At 40.4% G+C, this 26,160-nt stretch overlaps 5 protein-coding genes, 1 non-coding gene and 1 pseudogene across 8 annotated transcripts; 3 read left to right on the forward strand and 4 right to left on the reverse strand.

Moving 5' to 3' along the window:
* Positions 1-486: 486 nt before the first annotated feature.
* Positions 487-2,768, reverse strand: LOC104807313 (annotated as a pseudogene).
* Positions 2,769-4,425: 1,657 nt separating this feature from the next.
* On the forward strand, positions 4,426-11,029 carry LOC104807322 (ADP-ribosylation factor GTPase-activating protein AGD3). 2 transcript variants are annotated; one of them, XM_010532544.2, is made up of 19 exons: positions 4,426-4,874; positions 5,518-5,594; positions 5,718-5,818; positions 6,018-6,088; positions 6,228-6,290; positions 6,366-6,410; positions 6,746-6,811; positions 6,914-6,961; positions 7,072-7,167; positions 7,249-7,290; positions 7,388-7,603; positions 7,688-7,819; positions 7,941-8,165; positions 8,271-8,357; positions 8,450-8,788; positions 9,023-9,165; positions 9,252-9,339; positions 9,438-9,937; positions 10,527-11,029. In XM_010532544.2, the coding sequence occupies exons 1-19, from the start codon at positions 4,830-4,832 to the stop codon at positions 10,639-10,641; spliced, it is 2,499 nt and encodes an 832-aa protein (XP_010530846.1). In that variant the 5' UTR covers positions 4,426-4,829; the 3' UTR covers positions 10,642-11,029. The 2 variants fall into 2 exon arrangements, with proteins under 2 accessions (XP_010530846.1, XP_010530854.1); XM_010532552.2 differs by having other exon boundaries at positions 4,428-4,874; positions 9,261-9,339.
* A 361-nt stretch (positions 11,030-11,390) lies between these two features.
* LOC104807352 (aspartokinase 1, chloroplastic-like) lies at positions 11,391-14,831 on the reverse strand. Its single transcript, XM_010532582.2, has 12 exons — positions 14,325-14,831; positions 14,098-14,180; positions 13,971-14,011; positions 13,629-13,783; positions 13,358-13,507; positions 13,090-13,185; positions 12,779-13,015; positions 12,586-12,678; positions 12,369-12,485; positions 12,156-12,272; positions 11,984-12,046; positions 11,391-11,890 (listed from the first exon to the last, which is right to left on the reverse strand). The coding sequence occupies exons 1-12, from the start codon at positions 14,733-14,735 to the stop codon at positions 11,735-11,737; spliced, it is 1,719 nt and encodes a 572-aa protein (XP_010530884.1). The 5' UTR covers positions 14,736-14,831; the 3' UTR covers positions 11,391-11,734.
* A 63-nt stretch (positions 14,832-14,894) lies between these two features.
* On the forward strand, positions 14,895-17,457 carry LOC104807337 (pentatricopeptide repeat-containing protein At5g13270, chloroplastic). Its single transcript, XM_010532563.1, has one exon. It carries the CDS (start codon positions 14,992-14,994, stop codon positions 17,263-17,265), a length of 2,274 nt encoding a protein of 757 aa, XP_010530865.1. The 5' UTR covers positions 14,895-14,991; the 3' UTR covers positions 17,266-17,457.
* Positions 17,458-17,858: 401 nt separating this feature from the next.
* On the reverse strand, positions 17,859-17,931 carry TRNAK-CUU. The gene has a single exon. It is a non-coding gene; the product is annotated as a tRNA-Lys (tRNA).
* Positions 17,932-18,050: 119 nt separating this feature from the next.
* On the forward strand, positions 18,051-19,140 carry LOC104824608 (protein bicaudal C homolog 1-like). The gene has a single exon (XM_010556704.1). It carries the CDS (start codon positions 18,051-18,053, stop codon positions 18,885-18,887), a length of 837 nt encoding a protein of 278 aa, XP_010555006.1. The 3' UTR covers positions 18,888-19,140.
* Positions 19,141-20,193: 1,053 nt separating this feature from the next.
* Positions 20,194-26,135, reverse strand: LOC104807363. 2 transcript variants are annotated; one of them, XM_010532601.1, is made up of 4 exons: positions 25,250-26,135; positions 25,046-25,096; positions 24,841-24,913; positions 20,194-20,470 (listed from the first exon to the last, which is right to left on the reverse strand). In XM_010532601.1, exons 1-4 carry the CDS (start codon positions 26,092-26,094, stop codon positions 20,285-20,287), a joined length of 1,155 nt encoding a protein of 384 aa, XP_010530903.1. In that variant the 5' UTR covers positions 26,095-26,135; the 3' UTR covers positions 20,194-20,284. The 2 variants fall into 2 exon arrangements, with proteins under 2 accessions (XP_010530903.1, XP_010530894.1); XM_010532592.1 differs by having other exon boundaries at positions 20,194-20,473.
* Between the last annotated feature and the right edge of the window lie 25 nt (positions 26,136-26,160).

Consider the following 26,160-nt stretch of genomic DNA (forward strand, 5'->3'; position numbering starts at 1 on the left):
CGGGGTTTGGCTCGCCAGAAACCATACACATTGACAGTTTTTTTTTTTGTCGGATACAGTTACAAAGCTTGGAGGAAAGTGCTGAAATATTGCGGGAAAGAAGTCTCAGGTTCTTATATATATATATATATATATTAAAAATAATAATTGTTTTGAAAAAAATATCCCGACTCGCGAGGTGTTTCGTTCGTATTTTTTCAATCCATCTCGGTAAAAACGAGTTAACTCACAAACCAGACTCGTTTCTAAATCGTTTGTCAATCAAGAATTCAAACTATCGAACCAGAAAATTTGATGACATCAACGATAAGAACGCAATATATGAAATGTTGGGCAAAACCAGAAAATTTTATTACTTCCATGAATCGTACAATATTTTTTTATAATCCGAAAATGTATCAGAATTAGTGATCTAATTACGTATCCCAAAAATTCAAAAAAATCCGGGTGAATATCGCTCCCCCTCTTAGATTTAAACGCGGAATAAAAATATACTTTGCATATGTTCATACTCAGATTTGGATACACAGTACAATATTCTTAACAACCGGACTGCCATTTACCAGTACAACCAAATGTATGGAATAAATCATGAATTTGGAAGGAGTGAATAAATCATCAATAAGAAGGGGATTTCTGGCTGAAGAATCTACCAACAACCCTAAGGCCTTTGCAGATTTAATCACTCTCGGCGTCTTGTACTGACCGGCCGAAGCACCTTGCGAGATGAAAAACTCCATCAGAGAATCGAATGTTCCCGGCTGCACCGCCCTTATCTCGAGAGCTCCTACAGATCCACCTGTGCTTCTCATTCTTCTGTAAAAAACATCGAGTGATTCTTCTACTGCAAAGCAACAATCCGTTAGTATCGAATCACCGATCTTTGGATGACCGTCTTCGTTTTTCGACTTGAGTTCCATGTAAAAAATGTAACGGCCCGGGGCATTAGAGACATCTGCATAGCTAGTGAAATCCATCAGCATGATATCTACGGAGTCGAGTATGATCTTTGCTCGAGCCACCCCTTTAAAGAAATCTTCTTCTGTGGTTTTCTCTACATCGACACTTAAAACCACGTTTTCTCTCCGTATGAATCTAAATTGCGGTGAATTGTTGTAGAAACCTGTAACTTGTACGATATCTCCCACTCTACTTCGGTATAAACCTAAAAGAATAGTAACAACACATATTAGAGATTTTGATTACAGAAGAAGAAGAATGTGAATATATGTAATTAGTAAGGGAAGTAAAAGCTCACCGTAAAAGTTTGTGACCACAACTTCATAGAAGCGACCAAGTTTCACGTCCACAAGGTCAACTGTTTCGTCGTGGTTTCCGTCCACGGGCAAGAACTCGAAGTACGACATGTTAGGCATAATTGTGTAGGACACGATCTGAGGTTTGCAAAGAGGATCAAGATTCACCCCGAATAAAGTTTCACAGGAGCCATATCCCATTGAAACAAGAGGCAAGCCATTGCAGTAGAACTCCAGTGTTGGAATGTATTGTGCCATTGAGCCTGTAACTAAAGTCTCAATTATTTTGTTTTTGGCCAACGTCTAGTGATTATAACTTCCCATGACTTTTGTATGCATTCTTGTTCTATCTCGTAAGCCAATTCAAGACGAGGGCCTCCAAGGATTAAAGCCACAGAGTCTCGACAGCTGAGATCAGTGATCCAATCGCTTACTCGACCGGATCGAATGTTTGAACAAAGTTCTTCCCAATACTGTTCAAGAAACTTGATCGTACGGACTAACCCAGAAGCAAAAATGGAACCTACCCCCGAAACCTGGCTTCTCTAGACCAGGCCACAAAGCAAAAGGCAATACATACTCTGCTTATTGTCTAGACAAAGGATGACTTCGTAAGGGCTTGTGTAAGAATAGTACCAGTTCGCTCGCCGGCTCTTGAAATAATCAGACTTTAGGTAGCTGCTTGCTGCAGCCATAGTTGGTAAACCACACGGATTCTTCGTTTCTGGATAACTGAATAAAAAACACCATCCCCTTTCCTTGCTCGACACCCTCAACATGCCTAGGATGCGATAAAAAAAAGAGTTATCACCACGGTTCCCATTCGCTAATTTCTAAAGGATCTATCACCAAACTTCAGATTCCTAGTCCATACCACGAGAGATAAGAAAAGCAAAAGCTTAACAATGATACTTGCTTATAACAGGCATGCGGAGATCATAGAAGAATCTCATGTTCTTGAAGTACTTGTCGTTCGTAGGCATCGGCTTTTGCCCTCCTCCTGAAGTTCCAGAACTATAGCACCAAATAACTAGTTTCATAACAACAAAACTAATACACATTACACATACAAACTGAACGTTTATATACATTATGGGTTTAGCTGAAATCATATCTGAGGGTTCTCCATCGAAAATACGTTGAATATAAGGCCTTGCACCCTCGTAGTTAGCAGCAGGACCCTTCTTCTTGAAGAGCTCTTTATCAAACCGATCACCGTCGAAGGTATTCTGTGTTCATGTTGCTTGTTACAATCTCCTCCAATATGTCGTCTTGTATTTGCTTTGCATTCGTCGTCATGTCCTCAAGAACCTTCATGTCGACATCTCTGCCGCTGAAATCAAAGCTCGAACTCATTGTTTTCCTTTGCTATTGATAATTAAACTTGGAATTCAGAGAGGCGACGAAGAGATCAGTGGCCGACACATGAAGGATTATTAGTGTCATGCATGATCTACTTTTAAGAGAAAAAAGTAAAAAAAAAAAATATTCGGATGATGAAATGAAAAAAGCAATTAAAATTTAGGATTCTAACCATAATAAAAAAATTATACTTGCATGTCAATAATGCAAAAGTCCTCGGCCATCTGGTTTCATTGTCTGAAATTGGTTGGCTACTTCAAAGGACGTCGAGGTTTACGGCAGGGGACCCGCTGCTCGAACCCGGTTATTTGCGAACGACATTATGATCTTCTCCGAGGGGGACATCCAATCGATCGAGGAGATCAATCGCATTCTGCAGGAGTTCACTCAGTTTTCTGATCTACAAGTAAACCAATCAAAATCTGAAATCTTCCTTGCAGGGATGTCGGACAACGAGGCTGATCAGGTCTCAGAAGTTGCTGGAATCAGTCGAGAGACACTACCTGTACGTTACCTGGGTTTCCCACTCAGCGCTCGAAGACTATCCAAGGCAGACTACCGAGTGCTGATCTTGTCCCGCTTCCACGCCCGATTCTCCACATCTCCGTCGGTAGAGTCCACAACGACGTCGGCGAGTGAGAGAAGGCGATGGATCCGAAGACTTTAGCGACGCGATCTGGGCAAATAGCAACTCGGAGGATCCCGCGACGCCATCGGAGAAATCCTCTCCTCCTTCCGATTCGACTTGTGAGAAAATAAAATGTGTTTATCAAGACAAAAACCGCGTGGCGAGATATCAAGAATCAAGATGGGGGGATTTAATTGAGAGGTGTGTTTTTGAATTTCCATAGGGGTATTTTCGTAAACTTTCCATATCGAGCTGGGGGCATGACGGGAAATCCCAACTACGAGGCCCAATTTCGGCCCATTTATATATTTCTCAACGTTAGCAGTTTGGGTGGAGAATAACCCATGCTATAATAAATAATAGGGGTTTAATAGATTTTGAATTCGATTCGATTCATTTTTCATAATGAGTGAAAAATAAACTCTATAGATTCGGCTTAGATTCAGCGTGTAATTATACGGCTTAATAAGTTTACAAGTATTTTAATTGTCGGTGTTTATTGCACGATGGGGCCCATTGGAGCCCATGGGCCCATGTTGTGTTCTACCTAAATCGTATGTGGTGTCTTATCTTAATAAATCCAAAAATATTTCCCAATTTATAACCATTAAAAAACCCAACATAGGACGACTACAATAATAATTTGATGGTCTAAAAAAATTGTAAAATATAAATAACGGAAATTAAATATCGGTTTTCTTAAAATTATATAAGGTCTTGATTTAAAATTTTCAAAGTTCCCTTTTATACCAAATTTAGCATATTCAGATCATTCACTATATTAGAAAATCTCTAAAAGATGCCGAACGGTAAATGTTCCAATTATTTCCCGCTTTTTTATTTTTACAATCAGATATTTTTAAAATTAAAAAAAAACAGTAATCATTTACACCCCACTTGACCTCCCTGTCTCTCCGAACAAAAGTAATGGAGAGGCAAACCCAGATTGGGTCCCACATCCTCCAAGACGCCATAGGAAACCTCTTCCTGTGTACTCACGCGCTCCGAGCCATTAGTCTTACAATATATATAATTTTGCCACGCGCGACCTAGCGCGTGGCGCGTGAGTCTCAGGTTGACGACCACTGTTCCCCCTCTCTTGCTTCGCTTTCCCCCTCTGTTTACACTTTGCTTCATGTGTGAGGTGTACACTCACAAAACGACGCCGTCGCCGGCCAAAGCCCTCGACTTTCCCGCAGTAACAAAACGACGTAGTTTCCATCGACCGTCTCGTTTTCGGGTGAATTAATACGGAACAGTCTTGAGTTCCTTGTTCCTTGTTCCTTGTCTTCTCCCGAAAATCTCTTGTTTTCTTGTTTCTTCGATTTCTCTGAGGGGAAAAAAGCCAGTCCAAAAAAGGAAAGTACCAATCCGACAGCAGGATTCGAGCTTCCGACAGGGAAGCTGTAGTTGAAGATAATCTGTTCGAGTCTGACGTTTTTGAGCTTAAGGAGAGGATCTCACTTTTTTCTGCGCTCATCCATGGCGGCTGTGATAGCGATGGTAGTGGTTTAGTTTTCTGGTCACCGTGTGATGGTAATTGCTGTTTGTTGCGAAGAAGAGGAAGTGGGTTCGCACTCAAAATGCCTTTCGCGAAGCTTGACGACTCTCCTATGTTTCGCAAACAGGTTCTGTCTCATCGTCTTTTTGTACCTTGGATTTGTCCGTCTGTGTTTGTCTTGGTGTGTTTGACATGTTTTTGTTGATTTGTGTAATATTAGGGAATGATTGATCACTTTTCCAGTTGAATAGATGCAAATTTGGAGCCATTGAGGTTTGGTAGACTTCGGAATTTTAGGTTTTCCCTGACATTTATATGCAGAAACTAGCCAACTGCTAGTTGAGATCTTTGCTTCCGTCTCTCTTAAAACTGTGAACTCCATTCGATGTTTCAGTTGGTGTTCGATTGGCACTCTTCTGAATTTGTTTGCTTGTAAGAACTTAATTTAGAAATATTAGTTTTGCAGCTTGTTCATGTTTCAGCTTGTGGATCAGTCACAGGTTTGAGTGAACTGTGAAAAAGCTATGGATCTGATTCACAGATGTTTGGGTTTCGTTGTGCGTTTAAGAGCCTAAAACATAAACCTTTTGTGTCTTTTTCGGATTGCTTGTGTTTCGTTGTCTATTCCCCTTCCATTGATGTACTTTTGCCTTGCAATTCTTGAAAAAGAATCCGTCTGTCTTGAGCTTGTGCTTGTCTGGCTTTGTTGCACGAGGTTTGGCTCGCCAGAAACCATACACATTGACAGTTTTTTTTTTTGTCGGATACAGTTACAAAGCTTGGAGGAAAGTGCTGAAATATTGCGGGAAAGAAGTCTCAGGTTCTACAAAGGATGTCGTAAATACACGTATGCTTTTAAATTTTTAGCTTGTCTCTCTTGATTTTTCTTGTGCATTTCGGGTTTCTTCTCCCATAAAGAGTCATTAGGACATACCTGATAATGGAATTTGAATGCATATTCCTCTGGCAGTGAAGGTCTTGGTGAGGGGTATGATGGAGACATTGCTTTTGCAAGCGCCCTCGAAACATTTGGTGGAGGGCATAACGATCCAATAAGCGTCGCATTTGGAGGTATGACCCTTTGTTAGCATGTGGAAATTCCTAACAAACAATCACCTACATAAAATCACATGGAGAGATGCCATATTCCTCTTCTCTCTTTCTTTTCGATATGGAATGGCTTCACTTGGTGGAAATGGTTTATAGTTGAAACTTTGAAATGAAGGTAGGCTTGCCAAAAATGTTGATTGACACTTTCTTGGCTGCACAGGACCAGTAATGACCAAATTTACGATCGCATTGAGAGAAATTGGAACTTATAAGGAAGTTCTTCGGTCACAGGTATACAGAATTTGATTTATGTTCTAGCTGCTGTTTTTCTTTTTCATTTTCATTTTTCCCTTAAGAATTGCCTGAATCTCTAGTTCGGAAGATTTCGTCGATTCTGGTTTTTAATATTTGGCAAACTTCTTATGTTCAGGTGGAGAATATATTGAATGACCGATTGCTCCAGTTTGCCAACATTGACTTGCATGATGTCAAGGTACATCTTTGCTTGCTTTCTTCTTGCCATTAATTGTGGCTCTTCCTAATCTTGAAAGATTATTTCTTACTGCAGGAAGCTCGGAAGCGTTTCGACAAGGCAAGCCTTATCTATGACCAGGTTTGTTTTACGTTTTCGTTTACTATGTTGCCATGTCTTGGGCTAGCTAGAACAGGTTTGTAAAAGATAATTGATTCCCATTTGCTTAAGTGAGTACTAGCTACTGAGAAGGCACACGATATGATGATGATGATGAACTCCATTGTGTTGTGGAGGCTGCATAGAAACCTAAAGACACCTTACCTGTTCACTTTTATGTCAGCGTTAACAATTAGGAATCATATTGCATAATTTGGAAGGCTCCTTATAGTTCTGTTTTGAACCGATATAGCATGTCTATGCGGTGAATTGTGTATTGAGAAATTGATGGATTCCCTTCCACAATCATGCCTTAGGCCCGTGAAAGGTTTCTATCTTTGAGGAAAGGTACGAGAAGTGATGTGGCTGCTGCTTTAGAACGGGTATGGTGCATGGATTACTCAATTTCATCATTTCTCAAATGTGTATATATATATATATATAATCTCTGTGATTTGTCACTAATACATATGTGACAATATCAGGAACTTCATACTGCAAGATCTGCGTTTGAGCAGGCTCGGTTCAACCTGGTACGGTTCTTTGTTTGATCTTGATTGTTTGTTTCCTTACGTCTCTATATTCCGGTCATTTTCATGCCCTGGTTGGAATAAACTTTCTTTCCGCTCTTTGCCGTGCTCAGGTGACTGCTCTTTCAAACGTCGAAGCCAAGAAAAGGTTCGAATTTCTTGAAGCAGTCAGCGGGACAATGGATGCACATCTCCGTTACTTCAAACAGGTAAGTGTTGTAGGGTTCCTTCTGAATGTCCTCGAGTGTGATAACAATGTTTGTGCCTAATCTAAATACGGTTGCTTTCAGGGGTACGAGTTACTGCATCAGATGGAGCCATATATCAATCAGGTGCCTCCTCAAACTAGTTCTATTAAAATTTAATCTTTAGAGAATTTCCTTCTGGAACATATTTATACCAATGAGCTTTTTTTCCCATCGGTGGCAGGTTTTGACTTACGCGCAGCAATCCAGGGAAAGATCAAACTACGAACAGGCAGTTCTTAACGAGAAGATGCAGGAATACAAAAGGCAGGTCGATCGAGAGAGTAGGTGGTTTTCGAATGGCTCTAATGGATCTCCAAATGGAGATGGCATACAAACCATCGGTAGAAGTTCCCACAAAATGATAGAAGCGGTGATGCAATCTGCTGCAAAGGGCAAGGTCTAGTAAAGAATTTTCTCACGTACGAAAGAGCCATGATTCCTGAGACGGTTATTGATGTTTCTCGGTGCCTCGGTACTTCAGGTTCAAACGATACGACAAGGGTATCTCTCAAAACGGTCTTCAAATCTGAGAGGAGACTGGAAAAGGCGGTTTTTTGTTCTTGATAGTCGGGGAATGCTGTATTATTACCGCAAGCAGTGTAGCAAACCATCTGTGAGTGCCGCATTTTGTCTTTACATTTAATTTGTCACAAAAGCTGAAGGGATGGATATAACTTCTGTATTAAAGAGTTAAAGTTTATAGTTTAGCTAAGATTTTCTCCGTTATTGTTCAGAGTTCGGGCAACCAGCTTTCTGGGCAGAGAAATAGCTCGGAGCTTGGGTCTGGACTTCTGAGTAGGTGGCTGTCTTCTAATAATCATGGTGGAGTACATGACGAGAAATCTGTTGCCCGTCACACGGTCAACTTGCTTACGTCGACGATCAAAGTCGATGCTGATCAGTCGGATCTGAGGTTTTGTTTCAGAATCATTTCACCTTCGAAAAGTTACACTTTGCAGGTATGACTTGGATTACTTGTTGCTGCTTAAACCTTTTGGCTTTTGCATTCTGCTGGTCACTGTTGGTATCTTTTACTCGATGTTAGCTTATGCTTGTCAGTGCAGGCAGAGAGTGCACTCGATCAAATGGATTGGATAGAAAAGATCACCGGGGTTATTGCCTCGTTACTCAGCTCTCAGGTCCCTGAGAGGGTGAGTATTATGATTACTTAAAACCCTTTTTGCATGACGTTGCGATTGATAATTATCCGATTTTGATGACTCCCCTTCTGGTTGCATTTCAGTGTCTTCCCGGTAGTCCCATGGGAAGTGGTCACCATCGGTCTGCTAGTGAGAGTAGCTCATATGAAAGTTCCGAATATGATCATATTGCCACCGAAGAATATGCATGTGATAGGGGCTTTGCTGGACACCACCATGAACGACCATCGAGAAGTTTTCAGCCGCAACGATCCATTTTAAAGGGCGAGAAGCTCATTGACGTTTTGCGGAAAGTCTGTGGGAATGACAAATGCGCAGATTGTGGAGCTCCAGAACCAGACTGGGCCTCCTTAAATCTCGGTGTTCTTGTCTGCATCGAGTGTTCCGGTGTGCACCGTAATCTTGGTGTGCACATATCCAAGGTAAACTTTTTTCTTAGAAAACGTATGGATGTTTTATAAGTTTATAACTAAGAAGAACCCGTAAGAAAGTTGGGTTTTGTCAGGGCCTTATGGTTTCACCTAGCGTTATATAGATCGCCACGGTTTGATAAAGATTCTGAATCTGAACTAGAATGGTTAGATTCCTTAACTTTCTACTTTCAACAAACCCCATGTCATGAAAGATATGCTCTTGCATTTCGGCTACTGCCACAGATTCGGTCACTTATGCTTGACGTGAGAGTGTGGGAGCCTTCCGTTATAAGTTTGTTCCAGGCTCTCGGCAATACTTTTGCAAACTCGGTCTGGGAGGAACTACTTCATTCAAGGAGCGCCCGAGTCGAACTGGGCTTCACCGGGTAAACACTTCATTCGTGATTGAGACGACTGCTCTCTTAGCCCAAGTATTAGTGGTTAGTAAGTATTCATTATTTTATTCGCAAAGTTTGTGCAGATCTGATAAGCCCCGAATTCTTGGCAAGCCCAACTATGCTGATTCGATCTCTATAAAGGAGAAGTACATACATGCTAAGGTTTAAACTTTCATAACTACTGTTTGTGTTCATATTTCCCCACTAGATTGTTTCTTTCGGAATTCGTTAACCTCTATCATATGCCATTAACCTTTCAGTATGCTGAAAAGCTTTTTGTCCGGAAACCAAGAGACTGCGAATTCCCTCGGTCAGTTGCTCAACAAATTCGGGAGGCGGTATGTGCTAATGACAAGAAAGCTGTATACAGGCTTATCGTAAATGGTGAAGCGGATGTGAATCACGTGTATAACCGACCATCTTCTAATGCTTCGTTAACGCTTGCCAAAGTGATGTTAATACCAGAGCCTCGAACAAAGAATCATGAGGATGGTTTGTTCAGATTAAGGGGTGACTTATTGGATAGATCCTCCAGCAATAGCTCTTCGAATATTCCCGAGGCTAGCGAGGGCCAAAGCTCCGAAGATTTCAACGGATGTTCGTTGCTCCACTGCGCGTGTGAAAAGGCGGATATCGGGATGGTTGAACTTCTACTGCAGTGCGGTGCAAATATAAACGCCACGGATTCAAGTGGTCAAACACCGCTCCACTGTTGTATTCTCGGAAGCAAAGCTGCTTTGGCAAGATTACTTCTCGCCAGGTGACTTGTTTTCTCATTTGTGCCACATATCGTCCAAATTTCGGGTACCCGGGTAGATGAGACATGAGACCGGGTAATAGTTCTAGAAAACCCGAAAATTCGGGTTGGGGTATGAGTCCGAGATACACATCTGGGTATCCAGGGATAACACAAAACTAGCCTGTTACCTTTAGGGTTTAAAGGTATTTACGGAAATGCCATTTTATATATATTCTTTTTAATGGTTATAAGTGGTAAGTGTTGGTTAGATTTAGGTTGAGTTTTGGTGGACTTTGCATAGGTTTTGGATGTAAATATGTTCTGGATTGGCTTCAGATGAATTTGTAATGGATGTTTACTTGAAAATTTGATTGAAAATTGTTGGAAATATTTACGTTTGGGTATCTCGCCGATACCCAGATATTGTCTATTGGGTATTCAAGTCCGGGTACTCGAATCCACAGGTACAAGGTCAGGTAACGAGGCATACAACCCGAGATATTTGGGTTAGGTACCCTGGAAATCTCGGGTTCTCGACCTGTATCCACCCATTGATCTTTACTTTGAAATGGCCATATAATTTTAAAACGTATTATGGGTGAATTTGCAGGGGAGCAGATCCGCAAGCTGTGGACGGAGAAGGCAAATCCCCTCTAGACATAGCAGCAGAGTGCAAGTTTACCGACACAGAAGTGCTTTCTCTTCTGTCAGAATCAAACGGGTAAAACCACGAAGCATGTTTGCTGATACTGTTAATGTTTCCGAGTTTTAAGATCTCGGTATATAATCGATCCATCAGGGTTGAATCGGGTTTTTGTTAGAGATGGCAGAAAACATAGTTGAGGTTATATGGTAAGAGCCTCTCTCTTGTGCTTTCTCATCTAAAGCTATTTCCGTTCAAGCTTTTGCACCTTTGCTTGCTCCACATGGTATGTCACCCCAGATTGCTTGCACCTTAAGTTATGTCACTGAAATCAATGTAACCATCTCTGCCTGTGTGTGTGTTTTTTTTTTCCTGATTGTGGAGTTGATGTTGATGTGTTGTTACTCGGTGTAATGTAATGTAACGCGATGTGTGTATATTGACACGGTCAGTCTTAAGCTTTTACTTTTGTTCTGTTTGTAAAGTTTGTTAATCTTTTGTCTTAATGGACGTTTGGTTTCTTGACATTTGCTGTCCAAATTCTCAATCTGTCTAATGAGGAACACGAGTATGGATACATCGCGATGACAAGAACTGGATTGGGTTCGGGTTTCAACCGATGAGTACATGTATCTACAGTCGAGCGGATAGGAGAGGAGTTTTTCGGGTTTTTCGCTCGCAGACTAACTGCTTTTCGGCCAGAGATTATATAGATATCCGAATCCTCATTGCACCATAGTCCGTCCAAAAAACCCGAGAGGCGAGACCGAGGTTCAATACCCGACACGTGTCCACTCCTATCCTACAAGTTTCCACACTCAAGAAAACCAGTTAGAACATATAAGCATCTGTTGTTTATATCGTTTGTAACACAATACGTTTTGTAGCAATGCCTTTGGTAAGATTATTGATGCAAATGTTACAATGAAATGGTTCTGAATGTGAAGTACAATGTCAGTTCCTTGTGCATCACATCACACCTACAAAACCCAAGGTTTTTTTAAATGCAAAACGGCACGCATTCCGCTTGCACGAATGCAAAACGGCATTCAGTTCTCGCCCAATGTAAACAGGCACGTACATGTTAGCACAACACGATGAAGGCTCAGCGAGAAACGAACTTGCTGAGAAACACCTCACAAAAATGATGATGCAGAAGCCATTAGGGGACAGATTCAATTTTCTAGTTGAACCGTCGTAATATGTGAACCATTGCCATATCCGGGTTTTACCAATAACTCGGAAAGATCGTTGCTTTCGAAGAAGGATTGATGAAGGGCCTCGATGCATCTTTCAGCCTCGTCCTCGTTTACTATTAGGGAAATATTCACCTGCATAAAACAGAACCGGAACTCATTCGGGTCGGGTAGCGACAGAAAGAAAGTGTTGCGATAAAACAGTGTTGTGTTGTGGGTATTAACAACCTTTGATGCTCCTTGTGATATCATCTGGACATTGACACCTTTTGTCCGAAGAACATGAAATGCCTGAAAAAGAGCGAAAACAGTTAGGCGAGAGAAAGGCAGAAAGACAGGATCTTTCTTTGTAAGAGAGGCTTTGGAAGTGATTGGGGCGGGATGGAAATTACTAAATAACCTTCTCAAGAATTAGCGAGGAGTGTTGAACGTTCCCGATGAGAGAGATGATTGCTCTTCTTCGTAGGAGATTCACCACCGCAATTTTTTCCAGCTCTTCAACCACATGATCAAGCTCCTAGAACAAGGAAAAAAAAAGTTTTTTTTTTGTCTACAAATGGTGCATTTCTCGGACGATCTTAAGTTTGTGGAGATATAAGAATGGCTTTCTTGCCTGTTGAATCAGTTCTCTGCTCCATAGTTTCGACGGGTCCAATGTCAGAGATAGACTGACTTCACTAGTGGCGACAACATCCACGGAAATGCCCAGTTCTTCAAATATTGAAAATACCTGATCCAAGAAAACAAGATAGGAAGGATCTGTTAAATATCGACATTAGAAAAAATTACTACCGACGCTAGAAAACGGTGTAAGAAGCGTGGGCTCTTACCTTTGCAAGAAAACCGACCTGACCAAGCATTCGGGTGCTAACTATATCCAGCATGGTCACATTGCGTTTCAAAACTATGCTCGTAAGAACAGTCTGTGACGGGGGGAAGAAACAAATATTCGAGTTTCCCGTTAAAGTGTTACCTTTCTCACATAAACATAGCAAATAAAACACGAAATTTTGGAGACAATACCTCAGTCATGTCTCTTGCTTTAGTGATAATAGTTCCGGGAGCTTTAGGGTTGTAAGAATTCTTAACCCTAACGGGGATATCGCCTTCTCTTGCTGGCCTCATGGACTGTGGGTGCAATACCTGTGCGCCAAAATAAGCAAGCTCGGCAGCTTCATCGAATGTTAGATACGGAACTGGTACAGCCCGTTTATAAATAGTCGGGTCACAGGTTAAAACACCATCAACATCCTTCCAGACCTGTTTCAATGAAAAAAAAATATTAAACACAAGCCGAATTCAACACCATACTGAATCCAAGCGTAACGACTGACCTGAATCTCTCGCAAACCCAAGGCTTTACCAATCGTCGTTGCAGTCAAATCACTGCCGCCCCTACCCAACGTAGTAACGGCGCAAGTTTTCCAGCCCTGTAATTGAACGGAACATTGTGATAGACAATATAGGCTTTGGCATTTTATTATCCGGACTCCAAAAGAAACGGAAATGATAGGGTTCCAAATCCTATCACATTGGCAAGAAAAGTATGAAAAAGAAATTCCCGGGTATAATGTGTAGTTGGGTCAACTTCTAGCGATATACCTTCCCGAGGAAACCGGTTACAACAGGAATAACAGGATCGCTGATCCAGTCATCATATAATCTCTTGGAAACAGCTGGGTAAGTTGCTTCCAAGATATCCGCATTTGTGAAATCATCGGTTGTTATGAAACCGATATCAAACGCATCATACTGCAAAAAAAAATCATGGGTCGGTAATCTGTTTAGCTCTGTTTGCAAATCCAAAGGCGAGTGAACAAATCTACACGAGATGTTGAGTAGAGAAATGACTCAAATCATAGTGGTAACGTACTTGACGGGCCTTGGCACCGATTTTGTTGAGATATGCTGCAAAGATCCTCGTAGACATGCACTCTCCAAAGGAGACCAGGTAATCTCTGGTTCTTAGTGTCAACTCCTTCATCATGGCTATGCCTTTCAGGAGTTGCTCCAATTCTTCCAAAAAGGCTGAAAATTTTATCAGAAAATGCAATGCACATAAACTCAAATGGCACCAACTCACCACAAACGAAACAAACGAACGATATAAGCACAGAAAAAAGCGCAAAGAATGAAACTTTAAACTATATTACACGGGTGTCAAAGCCTAGCAAGATTAAAGAACAGAGTTTTATGCAAAAGAAGCAGTCTTTACACGAAACAACAGACGAGTCAACCCCGAGTTCTTTCACAGTCCTGAAACAACAAGCAGATTTGTAATCAGAACCCATAAAAGATGCAGTCAAACAAGCTAATTAGCCATGGTTCCACAAAACAAGAACCTGAGATGCAATTCCTTTATAATGACCAACTCCTCTATCTCAGATGCACGAGAAACACCACAGCTTACAGCCTTCTCCCCCGCCTTCACGAGCAACAATGAATTTCTTATAAATATATGCAGCGATACGTAAGATTCATCCAAATGCAGACTACCCCAGGTTCCTGTCTGGTTCATAACAATTGAACGTAGAAGAAATTGATCAAAGTAAGAAGATTTCAGCATTACAAGGAGGAGATTGTTGGTGGTTTTCCCCATTGCAGACAGGACAACCACGGGCCGTTCTTCAGGGAAACTCAGAATCAGATCGGCCACCTCCTTCATCCTCTCCGCTGACGCCAATGACGATCCACCGAACTTCATCACGCACGTGAAACCCTTCTCTTCATCCTCCGTCTCTGCTTTCGTCTCCGTCTTGCTCTCCTCCAACACCGCTCGAACAGCTCCTCTGCAGCTCCTCAAGCTCAAACGCGTGCGTCTGCATACATCTCCAACGGCGGGATAGAGCTCCCGAGACCCAAACGCGGCGAATCCTACGCGATTCGGAGAGAGCAGAGGCGAGGGCGAGTTCCGGTGGAGGGAATGCGACCACCTTGAGGAAGGTGCATGGTTAAGGTATCGAACCCTAATCGCCGCCATTGGAGGAGACGTCGGGTTTGGTTGTTTCGACAGATTTAGGAAAGTGGAGGAGAAGTCGCGCAAATCATTTTGGACAAAATATCGTATCGAGGGGACACCAAAATAGGCCGTTCTTGAAATTTGTGAACTATAAAACATTGTCGTTTTGCGACACTTATGTTCTGTTGCTGTCAAAAAAACTCCGCTTCTTCAGCCGCTTCTCACTCTTTACGATCTCCAAAAATTCAGAAAAGTTCGTATTTTTTTTGCTTCGACAATGGCGATCGTTTGTCTGAACCCCTCGTGCAATTCCTCAAGTTCGTCTGCCTTCGATGTAAATTCTCAAATCCGGTTGGGAAAGAATGCCAACTTCGATCAGATTCCGTCATGGGTTTCGCTCAAACGGAGAGATTCTTCTGCAAAAATCTCGCATAAGCAAGGTCAAGTCGAGAATTTGCATTTGGTTTCGTTGTCGAGGCAAGGGAAGCTGAAGGAGGCGTTTGAGTTTTTCAAGGAACTGGACAAGGCTGGTGTCTCCATCAGCCCGCGTTCTTACGAATGTCTACTGGAGACTTCCAGAGAATTGAAATCTCTACCTGATGGGAGATTCTTGCATGACCATATGCGAAGAACTATGGAAAATCCATCTGGGTTTCTTCAGAACTGTATTCTGCGGATGTACTGTGAGTGCGGGAGCTTAGAAGAAGCACAGAGAGTGTTTGACGAAATGCCCCACAGAAACGCGGTTTCTTGCATAGTTACAATGATGTCTGCTTACGCGGAACATGGTTTGTTGGATAAATCTCTTTGCTTGTTCACGAGAATCATGGAGTCAAGAAGCAAATTGAGTTCTTCCGTTTATACAACACTCTTGAAATCCTTGACAAACCCTTCTGTTTTGGACATCGGTAAGCAAGTTCACGCCCATGTTATACGATCTGGGTTGAGTAGCAATGCCTCTATCGAGACAGGGATCTTGAACATGTATGTGAAATGTGGTTGGTTAGCTGGTGCGAAGCTAGTGTTCGACCAGATGGTAGTAAAGAAACCAGTAGCTTGGACGGGTTTAATGGTGGGTTATACTCAAGCTGGAAGAGAGAGATATGCTTTAGAACTGTTTCTGGATTCGATAAGGGAAGGTATCGAATTGGACGGATTCGTGTTTTCAATTGTTCTCAAGGCATGCGCCTCTTTGGAAGAGTTTAGTCTCGGGAGACAAGTGCATGCCCGTGTGGCTAAGCTCGGGATTGAGTCTGATGCTTCGGTTGGAACCCCGCTAGTTGATTTCTACAACAAATGCGGAAACTTTGAGTCAGCAATTCGTGCATTCGGAGCAATTCATGAACCGAACGATGTTTCCTGGAGCTCGATAATCTCAGGATACTGCCAAGTGGGTCAATTCGAGGAGGCGATTAACATCTTCAAGTCTTTAAGAAACGAGGATATGGTTCTTAATTCTTTCACTTACACTAGCATATTCCAAGCATGTTCATCATGTGCAGATTGCAATACCGGCGCTCAAGTTCATGCAGATGCGATAAAACGAGGTCTAATCCGATCTCTACATGGTAAGAGCGCTTTGATTACAATGTACTCGAAATGTGGCAGATTAGACTATGCCCGTGAAGCCTTCGAATCAATAGATAGACCCGATACTGTCGCCTGGACAGCATTTATATCGGGCCAAGCTTACTATGGAAATGCCTACGAAGCACTGAGTTTGTTCGAGAAGATGGTGGGTTGTGGTATAAATCCGAATGGAGTTACATTTATCGCGGTTTTAACAGCTTGCAGTCATGCAGGTCTCATTGGAGAAGCCAGGAATTATTTGGAGACGATGCTTAGTAAATACAATGTCGGTCCAACCATCGACCACTACGATTGTGTGATCGATGTATATGCTCGTGCTGGGAAATTAGATGAAGCTTTCGAGTTTATGAAGGGCATGCCTTTTGAACCTGACGCAATGAGTTGGAAATGTCTTCTAAGTGGGTGTTGGACTCATAAGAATCTAGAGCTCGGGAAAGTTGTGGGTGAAGAACTTCGACGGCTTGACCCAAAAGATACCGCAGGATATATTCTACCGTTCAATCTCTATGCAGCGGCCGGGATGTGGGAAGAAGCTGCCGAGATGAGAAAGTTAATGGCCGAGAGGAAACTAAAGAAGGAGCTTAGCTGTAGTTGGATTAGTATCAATGGTAGGTGCCATCGGTTCATCGTGGGCGATAAACACCACCCGAAAACCGAGCAGATCTATGCGAAGCTGAAGGAGTTCGATGATTTCGGGAAAGGTGACGGGTTTCGGTGTGGTTTCCCCGAGAGGAGAGAGCAACTTCTTGATCATAGCGAGCGACTCGCCATCGCTTTCGGGCTGATATCGGTGACAGGTGATGCCCCTATAAGGGTGTTCAAGAATCTCCGGGCGTGCAGTGATTGCCATGAGTTTGCGAAACGCGTTTCTTCGGTAACAGGTCGAGAAATCATCGTTCGGGATTCGAGGAGATTCCACCATTTCCGGCAAGGACAATGCTCTTGCAACGATTACTGGTGATCTCTGTCGGAACCATACTTGAACCTGCTTGTATATATTGTCAAACGTGGTGTGGATAATGCAATACCATAGGATTCTAGACATGCTTGAATAGTGCGATCTAGTCATAGGATGTTGTCGGGTATCCGTGATTTTGGGATATTCGATTCCAAATTCGTGTTTTTCAGTTTCAGGAATCTAAATCCGTCCCCATATTCGTATCGTTTGTATATCTGAGATTTGGATATCGTGAGCATCTCGAATGCTCGAGGGATGGGGTAAGAAAAAAGAAAAAAGGCGACATTAGAGATGAGACGAGGTGTCGGACGGAGACTCATACGGGACAAAGACGAGGCGTCGGAACACGATGAAATCCTAATCATTAGGATCATCGTAGATACTGGAGATGAAACGAATACCCGTGGATGCGGGTTTTTGTCGGCTAACATCCGAACCTGGAAATGAAACACAGGTTACCGTTATCATCCAACCCATATTTGCTACGTCGATAAATAAATATCCAATTTTCGGGTACTCGATTGAATCGGGCCGATTCATGTGCCATATTTGAAAGTACATGTTTCGAAATAGGGTAAAAAAATACCTTAGAAAAATGTAAACGCTGGGGCTCGAACCCACGACCACAAGGTTAAGAGCCTTGCGCTCTACCAACTGAGCTAGACGGGCTTCACGGTGATAGAGCGAATCTTGTCACATCAATCCGGATAACACCGATCCGCCCAACAAGACCTTGCTCGGTAACTCGCACGTTCACTACTCAGTCCCCACACTGACTGCCGTAGTAAATGGACGCAGTTCCTCACCAATCATCGGAAGCCCCTCTCCCTGTCATCTCCGCCGCTTCGATTCCGGCGTTGCCTCCGCCGCCCCCGAAGCGAAATCGCCGCCCCAGCGTCCGTTTGGGCGACATCGGAGACCAACCCGCCGCTCTCTCTTACGACTCCCATGTCCGACGGACGAAGCCGCAGAACTTCCCTCCATGGAGAAACCACAAGGATCCTTCGTCTTCCAAGTCATCCGTCAAGGCCCGTTCGATCACCAATCTCGTCAACGGCAACAGATTCGATCACCCCCACGCACGGGAGCCGCCAGAGGAGAGGAACAATCAGAACGACAATGGACGCGACGGCCTCGATTTCGGGTACAGGAAAGCCAAGGCGAGGAGAGGGACCACGAGGCAGGTGAGATCCAATTGGGTCTCGTCGTCGGCCAAACCCGACAACGAAGGATCTAACAGTCGGGAAGAAGGAGAAGATGGCTTTAGGAATTTCGATCCCGACTATGACAGCCCTGTTCAGTCCCTCAACAACGAGCCTCTCGATGTCTGGAACGGACAACGGAGATCGAATCCTGATCTGGGTCGGGCTAGGGTTTCGAACAACGAACTGGATTACAATCCGAGGGAATCGGATTCGAGAGGCAATAATAACGAGGGAGTGATGTCTTGGTTGATCGAGTTAGGGTTGAGCAGATACGCCCCGGTTTTCGAGATTCATGAGGTCGACGATGAGGTTCTTCCGATGCTGACATTGGAGGACCTTAAAGATATGGGGATATCAGCAGTTGGGTCAAGGCGGAAACTTTACGCCGCCATTGAAAAGCTCCGACGAGGGTTATCGTAAGTTTTCCTCCCCCTCTTGCGTCACTGTCATCGTTGTCTCCGACATGGGTGTCTGTTACTTAGCTCTGTTCTTATCTCCGGGAACTAATGAGAACCAAAGATTGATGGCCGAGTTTTGCTTGTATAAATGCCTTGTCTGAGACGATAGGTTCTCTGATCACTCCTTTTCCTTTCGGCTTATAACGTTTCTGACTGTACAATCGTACCTGCAAACCACTGGATATATATATATATATGTGGTAATGCTTCAATCAGCTGTTTCAGTGTTCAAAATTTGATTGCTGCTCTTAGGTATCTATATAGACATCTTGAAAGTTTGAATTCTACTGCAATGTGACAGACTTGTCTTCCAGAAACAAACCCTTTAGATTCAGTGTTTCGTCTGGCTCGAGGAAGAACCCACTCCCTGGTCAGATGAATCTTTTGAAGAGGAAATTGAAATCTGATAGACCCCTGATTCGATTCACCTATAAAAGAACCGAGGGGACCGAGATGGAAGCCTAGACTCGGGTATTTTGCCCGATGGTTCCATCGATCGGAGCCGTTTTCCGGGGACTGAGCTTTCGTTCTCTTGAAAGATGTCTGTTAAGTCAGTCAAGACATCCTATTTGTAGAAGAGCTTGTTCACTTTCAGCTGTGGAATTGGTTTGGGCTTTGATCAGGATCCAGGGACAAGCTGATGAATCATGGTATAATTTTCTATTTTATATGCTGTTTGCCGCTTGGTATTTATATTTCTTTCTATCCAAGTTGATTGATTTGATCCAAACTTAGGTTTTTCAACGATGAAACGCCTCTATCCCGAGTTCGAACCTCAAGTTTGGGAGAAAAACGTATGATCTAAATCACATGGGTGGTTTTCGATTCCGCTATTAGTCTAGAGCTTGGTACAGAATATCCGATCAACAAAAAAAAAATTGATTGATTTTCGAGGTTACACCGGTAAAACCGGATTTTATGAAATATAAAATGCCGTTTTTACCCAAAAAAAAAAATACTCCCTTTAATGTTTATTAATTATCGAATTGAATTCAGTGACGAGGGGCTAAATGGGCCCGTTTAATTTAGTTGGGCTCAGAGTGGGCTTTAACGACAACGCTTGTGGCCCAAAAACAACAACACCGCGACAATATGTCCGAAGGCCGCATGGTAATTTGCAATAGCAATTATTTAAATACTCACTCACCATTTCTGCATTAACGTTATTCAACACCCCATGATCCAACAATAATCACCGATCGGGGTATTCGCCTATTAGATTAGATACTCAATTCATTTTTTTTTATAAAAAAAAACAAAAATCGAACAAAAAAAAAGGAGGTAATAAACAATTGAAGAAGGTGGGGGGTGTTAATAATGGATGTCATTTTTTGATGATAAATAAAATGAAAATAATAATTAAAAAAGGCTCCTACCATAATGAAGGACCATGAGATGATGAGAGGTTGACGAGCTTGGAAGCAAAGCGAAGTGAGAGGAAGAGTTAATGTCTTGTATTGCGGCAGATGATCTCCAAATCGTGTCTCTCACATGTTGCAGTGTCAACACTGGCTCGAGTTGCTGTCCTCTGCATCTTATCTCTATCTGCTTAATTGTTTTTTTTATAAAAAAAATCATTTCCATTTTCACACCAAACAACAAAAATACAAGATTAATTATAATTATATATAGTTAACCATTGTTCCAAAACAAATAAAAGAGATTAATATGTATAACCAAATATAGATTAGGTTAATTATAAGAAAAGCACTTGTGATCAAAGTCCGCATGCATGTGATATATCTTTGTAAAATTGAAGGAATTAGCTTTTATAATAATAATAATTATTATTTTTTAGAGTACATATGAAAGTTTTTAAGTCTTCGTCACTAAATGTGTGAAAATGAAACCCGTAGTTATGTCGTCTCCACTTTGCTTCTAAGAGATTCCCCATTTTCAAAAAAAATATGGAACCATCAACAACGAGAACACCAATAATATAATTAACAAATATGATTACGAAAATAAAATAATAATAATAATTGCAATAAATCAATTTTTACGAAAATCAAACGGAATAGGGGTTAAAATCAAACACGCAGAAGCAGAACAAAAAAAGAACAAAACAATATATACATATATATATATATATATATATATATTAAATAAGAAGATGCCATAATTAAATTCACGGTCATGTATATAAAATTTTGCTTGCATAGAATTCACTAACACGGTCATGGTCCCTTTATGTCCTTAGTGCTTAGTAATTTTTTCTTCTTCTTTCTTTCAACAAATTTGAATGATTCTGCTGTTGAAATCAACTTCATGCATTGTTCCCCCACGACGTAAAATGCATTTTATCTTTTATTATTATTATTATTATTATTATTTAAAGTTCTTATACAGATACCAACTTATCATTACAGGTTAATTAAAAGAAATTTTTAGTAGTACCAAAAAATACATATTGGCCTGCATAGGCGTTAAAGCTAATTATACACACAGAAACTTTCATGATTTCTTATAGTATAAATCTACCTATGTGCATCATGCACGCATGCTTTCTGGCTATGTACATAAACAAGAGTAATTATATGCGGTTGGATGAATAGGACAATAAAGATGACATTAGGGTTTTAGAAAAGTGTAGCATTTTGGGGAATGATATGATGGGCCATTTACTTTGTTTTTTTTTTTTAGAAAAAAAAAATAAAGAAGAAGAAGACGACCCCTCGTACGTAAGCATGACGATGCACGACGTCTAAGCTTTTTTTATGTACGCAGTAAATTCAGATTCCACATTGAAATTCAGGAAAAGCAGAGACAATTTTCAAAACAAAATTGGAAATAATAATAATAATAATAATAATAATAATAAGATTTTTTTTTTATTTTCCTTTTTCTTTGTATTTTTTTTCGTTTTAATTTTTTATTTATATGTGTTTTTAGGCTTTTAGGCTTTTTGTTTTCTTACGTTCTTAAAAGTCAAAGCAAACTTAAGAAGGTGGAGAAAGACAAAAGATGGCCGGAGGAAAGAACATTGCCTCCACGAAGTCAGATTATGGCTCCATAATCATTGCAATAAGATTTTATTATTCTCTGTTGATGTCTATGCCCCACATAAAAATCTTTATACATACATAAATTAAATACCCATTCCATTACTATGTTCATTATATAAAACATACATGCATATGTTTATATATATATATACACACACACGTTGAACCCTTGCAAACATAAGAAGCCCTTCGAAAAAAAAAATTGCATAAAAAATTAAGTTTTATATTTACTCCAAAAGCGTATATTATCGATCAAAAGCATTTTAAAAATCCTCAAACATATATTTCTCTAGTGGGTATATGATATTATATATATTGTTTATAATTGTTTTCAACTGTAAGACCGACCAAATTGACCATTAATGTTTATATGATCCATTTGGCGGTTTTGTTAACTACCGATAATGTTAGAAATTGAAAAAAAAAATGACTCACGTACAGTATTGAATAATTATAACATATTCGTATAACAAACATTTAAGTAATTATTTATTTGATTAATATATCATACTTTTTATTTTATTTCTTACTTGTATACGAGAACTAGGAGACAGCTGGTTTCCAGCTGATAAATAGTATATCCATATACATGCATATGTAGAGAGAGTAAACAGACAGATACATTAATAGATTTAATTATATTGGCTGCAAATAATATATGCAATAATATTGTAATCTGGCATACGTTATGGCATGGCTTAATGAGACAAAACAACAAATTTAGTTGATTGATTAATGAATTTTTAAACAAACATAATTAAGGGTTGACCTAAGCACTACATTTCAATCTATAGGCTCCAACTTAATTATGTTTTATTTTTATTTTTCTGTTAAAGAACTTAATTATGTTTTAATTAATATTAAAAACCTTCAAATGGAATGTTTGTTCACGACAACATGCTAACAACCAAACGTATCTTTTATATTTAATAATATTGACCATAAATATTTTGTGCGTGCGTGTGTGTTTGTGTATATATATGGTTAATTTCTCCAAAAGAAAGACTGTTTTTTTTTCTAACTACTATTTTAAATATAACTAGACAAAAGAGTATGTATTATACATTAGTTCTATAAATATATTTGTCATGTGTGTGTACATATCTGTGTGTATTATTTAATATTAATATTTATATGGTTTAACCATTATCTCCTCGACATTTACGTGTATGGCTTTCAAAGATTTCGGAAGAGAAAACAAAAAGAAGAGGATATTGCTGACTCATCTAATTATTCAAAACCGTAATTCATTTTTTTTTTTGGTGATTATTAAACAGAAGACCCGATCGTGGAAGATATTTACGTTAAAACAGTAATGATTATGGATGCTACACACATACATATTATATGTGTGTGTATATATATATGTTATAAAACTAAAAGAATGACCCTTGGCACACAAAAGAGACATCAAATATTTTAAATCATTATATATATATATATATATATATATATATATACATGCACACGCGGGGATTACAAAAGTTATATATGTGTATTATGCTCACAAATGCACACATACCAATGATGAAAGTTTGCTCCAGAAGCATGAAAATTTTCGGGAATCCAATTTATTTTTTACTCTGCGATGGAGAATTAGACTTTTTGTTTGTGAATTCTAATCATAAGATTATAAAACTAGTTATCGTGCAAATGTCAAACCACTTTTATCATATCCATCATTTGAGATCATTACTAGTTATGGCATTATACACATATATACACACACGTACATATACATAATGCACGTTGAAATCTTATAACCATGAAATGTGTTTTGATTTTGTCGTTACACGTCTCAGTCGCGTTTGATAACGACTTGACAGTGACTGGGATGAATCCTATGGAAAATTGCCCAAGTTCTCGATCGATGCGTTTAAACTTGAAGACCTGAATATATATATATATATATATATATATATATATATGTGTGTGTGTGTATATATATGAAGTACTATTTTGAACTCGTCATCATCATCTTTGTTCGTTTATATGTGGAGGGGGCATCATTTCTTGCTAGATTTTCGATATTTTATGCATTTATAATTTGAAAAGACGATATCTTTATCTGATAAAGACTATCACACGCATGGCAGTCCATATCTAGCTTTGTATATTTGCATATGTATACGAAGGGTTGTGAATGTGTGTGTGTGTGTATATATATATACTTTTTTGAGTTTGAAAAGATTGTTAATTTCTAAAAGATTTCTAATGCATGCAGGCATACTAGAGATTCTTTCCTATAATTGTTTCAATGTCCTAAAACTCTAACCCCATACATCTTATATTAAAAAAGGAAATAAGCCATTTCTTTCCTTTTCACACACACACACACACATATATATAAAATATATGTCGTATATGTATAGATCGGTAGGTGGCATTGCCATATACAAACAGAAGTGTACCTACTAGCACACATACATATATAGATATATATATATGGCATATACATGCAACGCAACCATCGCATACTGACTTTAATTAAAAACTGATAGCAGAATCAGACACAAATGGTCCGACCGTTTATCAGTTAGATTCCCCTGATTATGCAAATCAATGATTAATCTCCCAAACAAGACAAAAAAAAATACTAATATTAGGGGATAAAAGAACAAAACAGCCATACCTAGCGAGACATGTACTTGTGACCTAATGAACATGGAGACAATGAAACTTAGTTCCCACGTTCCTGTCACTTTCCTTACACCAACCCCATCCGCATGTTCAATTCACTCTTGCATTTTTTTTTTAAATGTTTCGAGTTGTATATATATTCGATATCATCTTATTATATATCAAATATATTTCATGCATGAAGGGTTTGCAGCTACGGCAAGCAATTAATGTGCATGGAAACTGTGAAATAAAGTAAAAGGGAAGTGAAGTGAGATGGAAAATATGTACCTCGGATTCGTGCTCCAATTGCAACTTGTTCACCAAATATTTCATCAACAGTCGAACCGTCATCCCGCCGTCCCTACCGATCCAAGAAAAAAAAAAAGCGAAATCAACTTTTGAGCAGAAAAAAAATGTTGTCATCATATAAATTAACGGTCCAAGAGATTAAGACGAACAATAATGGTACATTAGTTAACCAAAATGTACTCACTTGATTCTCAAGTAGCTCTTCGGTATCTGAGGCAAAAACGGCTCTCTAGCCCTTGAAATGTTCACGAACGAAGGGGAAAACAAAAAAGAAACCGAGTGAATAGATTCTTTAAGGCGCCCACGGATCAACAGTTAATCTCTGATCCGATCAAGAACCAAGAATCGAAATCTTGAAGATAATAACAAATATTTTGTTTGAACTTACTGGTTTTGTGAAGCTTGAAGGACGAACCAAAGGCCGGAATGAGGTCTCCTCGGAGGTTCGATGACTCTAAAACTCGATCTAATTGGACTGGGCGAAACGTCGGTGTAACTCGACGTCCCCATTAATGGCGGCTGAATCGTCGAAGGAGTGAAGTAAGAACCCATCAATGGCATCATCAAGGAAGGAGACGGCGTTAGATTCTGCGGAACAAAAGGCGGTCTAAACGCTGTCCAAGAATCGAGCATTTCTTCACGTCCTGTCCGAAACATAACCCGACTCATCATCCCTCCGGCTTGATGATGATGATATTGATGCGACAAAGACGGTCCAATCCTAAAACTGGTGTTGGCAAGAGGCAACGTTGCAAGTGGAACGTCTTCTTGACCGGGGAATCTGCTCGAACCGCCAGTCAAAAGGTTAAGCTGTAGCATTGAATCTTCTCTCACAGCTGTCGGATCGGCTTGATGATCAACACTGAGGTGATCAAGGCCGGTTTTCTCATCCGGTTTGGCCTCACTGGTTTGGCCGCTTATGCCTAGCCGGAGCCAGCCTTCTTCTTTTATCTCGTCATGGGTGTTAATATCGGTACCGGAGTTGGTGTTAGGGTTAGTGGTGTCGCCGTTGTTGCTGGTCTTGTCCTTGGAGCTTGACCCATAATTAGTTCTTGGCTCTTCTTGATCCGCCATGAAACAAGAATCGTGATTATCTCTTCTATAATCTCTTTTATTAATAATATGTTTTACCTTGTCGTTGTTATGATTATCAGATCCTAATCTCGCGTTGTCGTCGTTGTTTTCGTCCTCGCAGACGGAAGAGAATTGTTGAACTTGTTGTAAAAACCTCATAAAAACGAAACTTCCCGACAACCCACCGCCGAGATCGACGCGACAACCACCGGCGCCGCCGCACAA

The sequence above is a fragment of the Tarenaya hassleriana genome, unplaced genomic scaffold (genome assembly GCF_000463585.1).
Source record: "Tarenaya hassleriana unplaced genomic scaffold, ASM46358v1 Cleome1, whole genome shotgun sequence".
Taxonomy (NCBI): Eukaryota; Viridiplantae; Streptophyta; class Magnoliopsida; order Brassicales; family Cleomaceae; genus Tarenaya; species Tarenaya hassleriana.

What these genes read in the sequence shown, in the direction of transcription:
- LOC104807322 (XM_010532544.2), top strand. Translation starts at nt 4,830, where the DNA reads ATGCCTTTCGCGAAGCTTGACGACTCTCCTATGTTTCGCAAACAG. An exon ending in TTGACTTGCATGATGTCAAG is followed by an intron (nt 6,291 to 6,365) that starts GTACATCTTTGC and finishes TTCTTACTGCAG; the next exon opens with GAAGCTCGGAAGCGTTTCGA. An exon ending in TGGCTGCTGCTTTAGAACGG is followed by an intron (nt 6,812 to 6,913) that starts GTATGGTGCATG and finishes TGACAATATCAG; the next exon opens with GAACTTCATACTGCAAGATC.
- LOC104807352 (XM_010532582.2), bottom strand. Translation starts at nt 14,735, where the DNA reads ATGGCGGCGATTAGGGTTCGATACCTTAACCATGCACCTTCCTCAAGG. An exon ending in ATAAAGGAATTGCATCTCAG is followed by an intron (nt 14,012 to 14,097) that starts GTTCTTGTTTTG and finishes TTGTTGTTTCAG; the next exon opens with GACTGTGAAAGAACTCGGGG. An exon ending in GCAGAGAACTGATTCAACAG is followed by an intron (nt 12,273 to 12,368) that starts GCAAGAAAGCCA and finishes TCCTTGTTCTAG; the next exon opens with GAGCTTGATCATGTGGTTGA.
- LOC104807337 (XM_010532563.1), top strand. Translation starts at nt 14,992, where the DNA reads ATGGCGATCGTTTGTCTGAACCCCTCGTGCAATTCCTCAAGTTCGTCT.
- LOC104824608 (XM_010556704.1), top strand. Translation starts at nt 18,051, where the DNA reads ATGGACGCAGTTCCTCACCAATCATCGGAAGCCCCTCTCCCTGTCATC.
- LOC104807363 (XM_010532592.1), bottom strand. Translation starts at nt 26,094, where the DNA reads ATGAGGTTTTTACAACAAGTTCAACAATTCTCTTCCGTCTGCGAGGAC. An exon ending in CTTCAAGCTTCACAAAACCA is followed by an intron (nt 25,097 to 25,249) that starts GTAAGTTCAAAC and finishes GAACATTTCAAG; the next exon opens with GGCTAGAGAGCCGTTTTTGC. An exon ending in AAGAGCTACTTGAGAATCAA is followed by an intron (nt 24,914 to 25,045) that starts GTGAGTACATTT and finishes TTGGATCGGTAG; the next exon opens with GGACGGCGGGATGACGGTTC.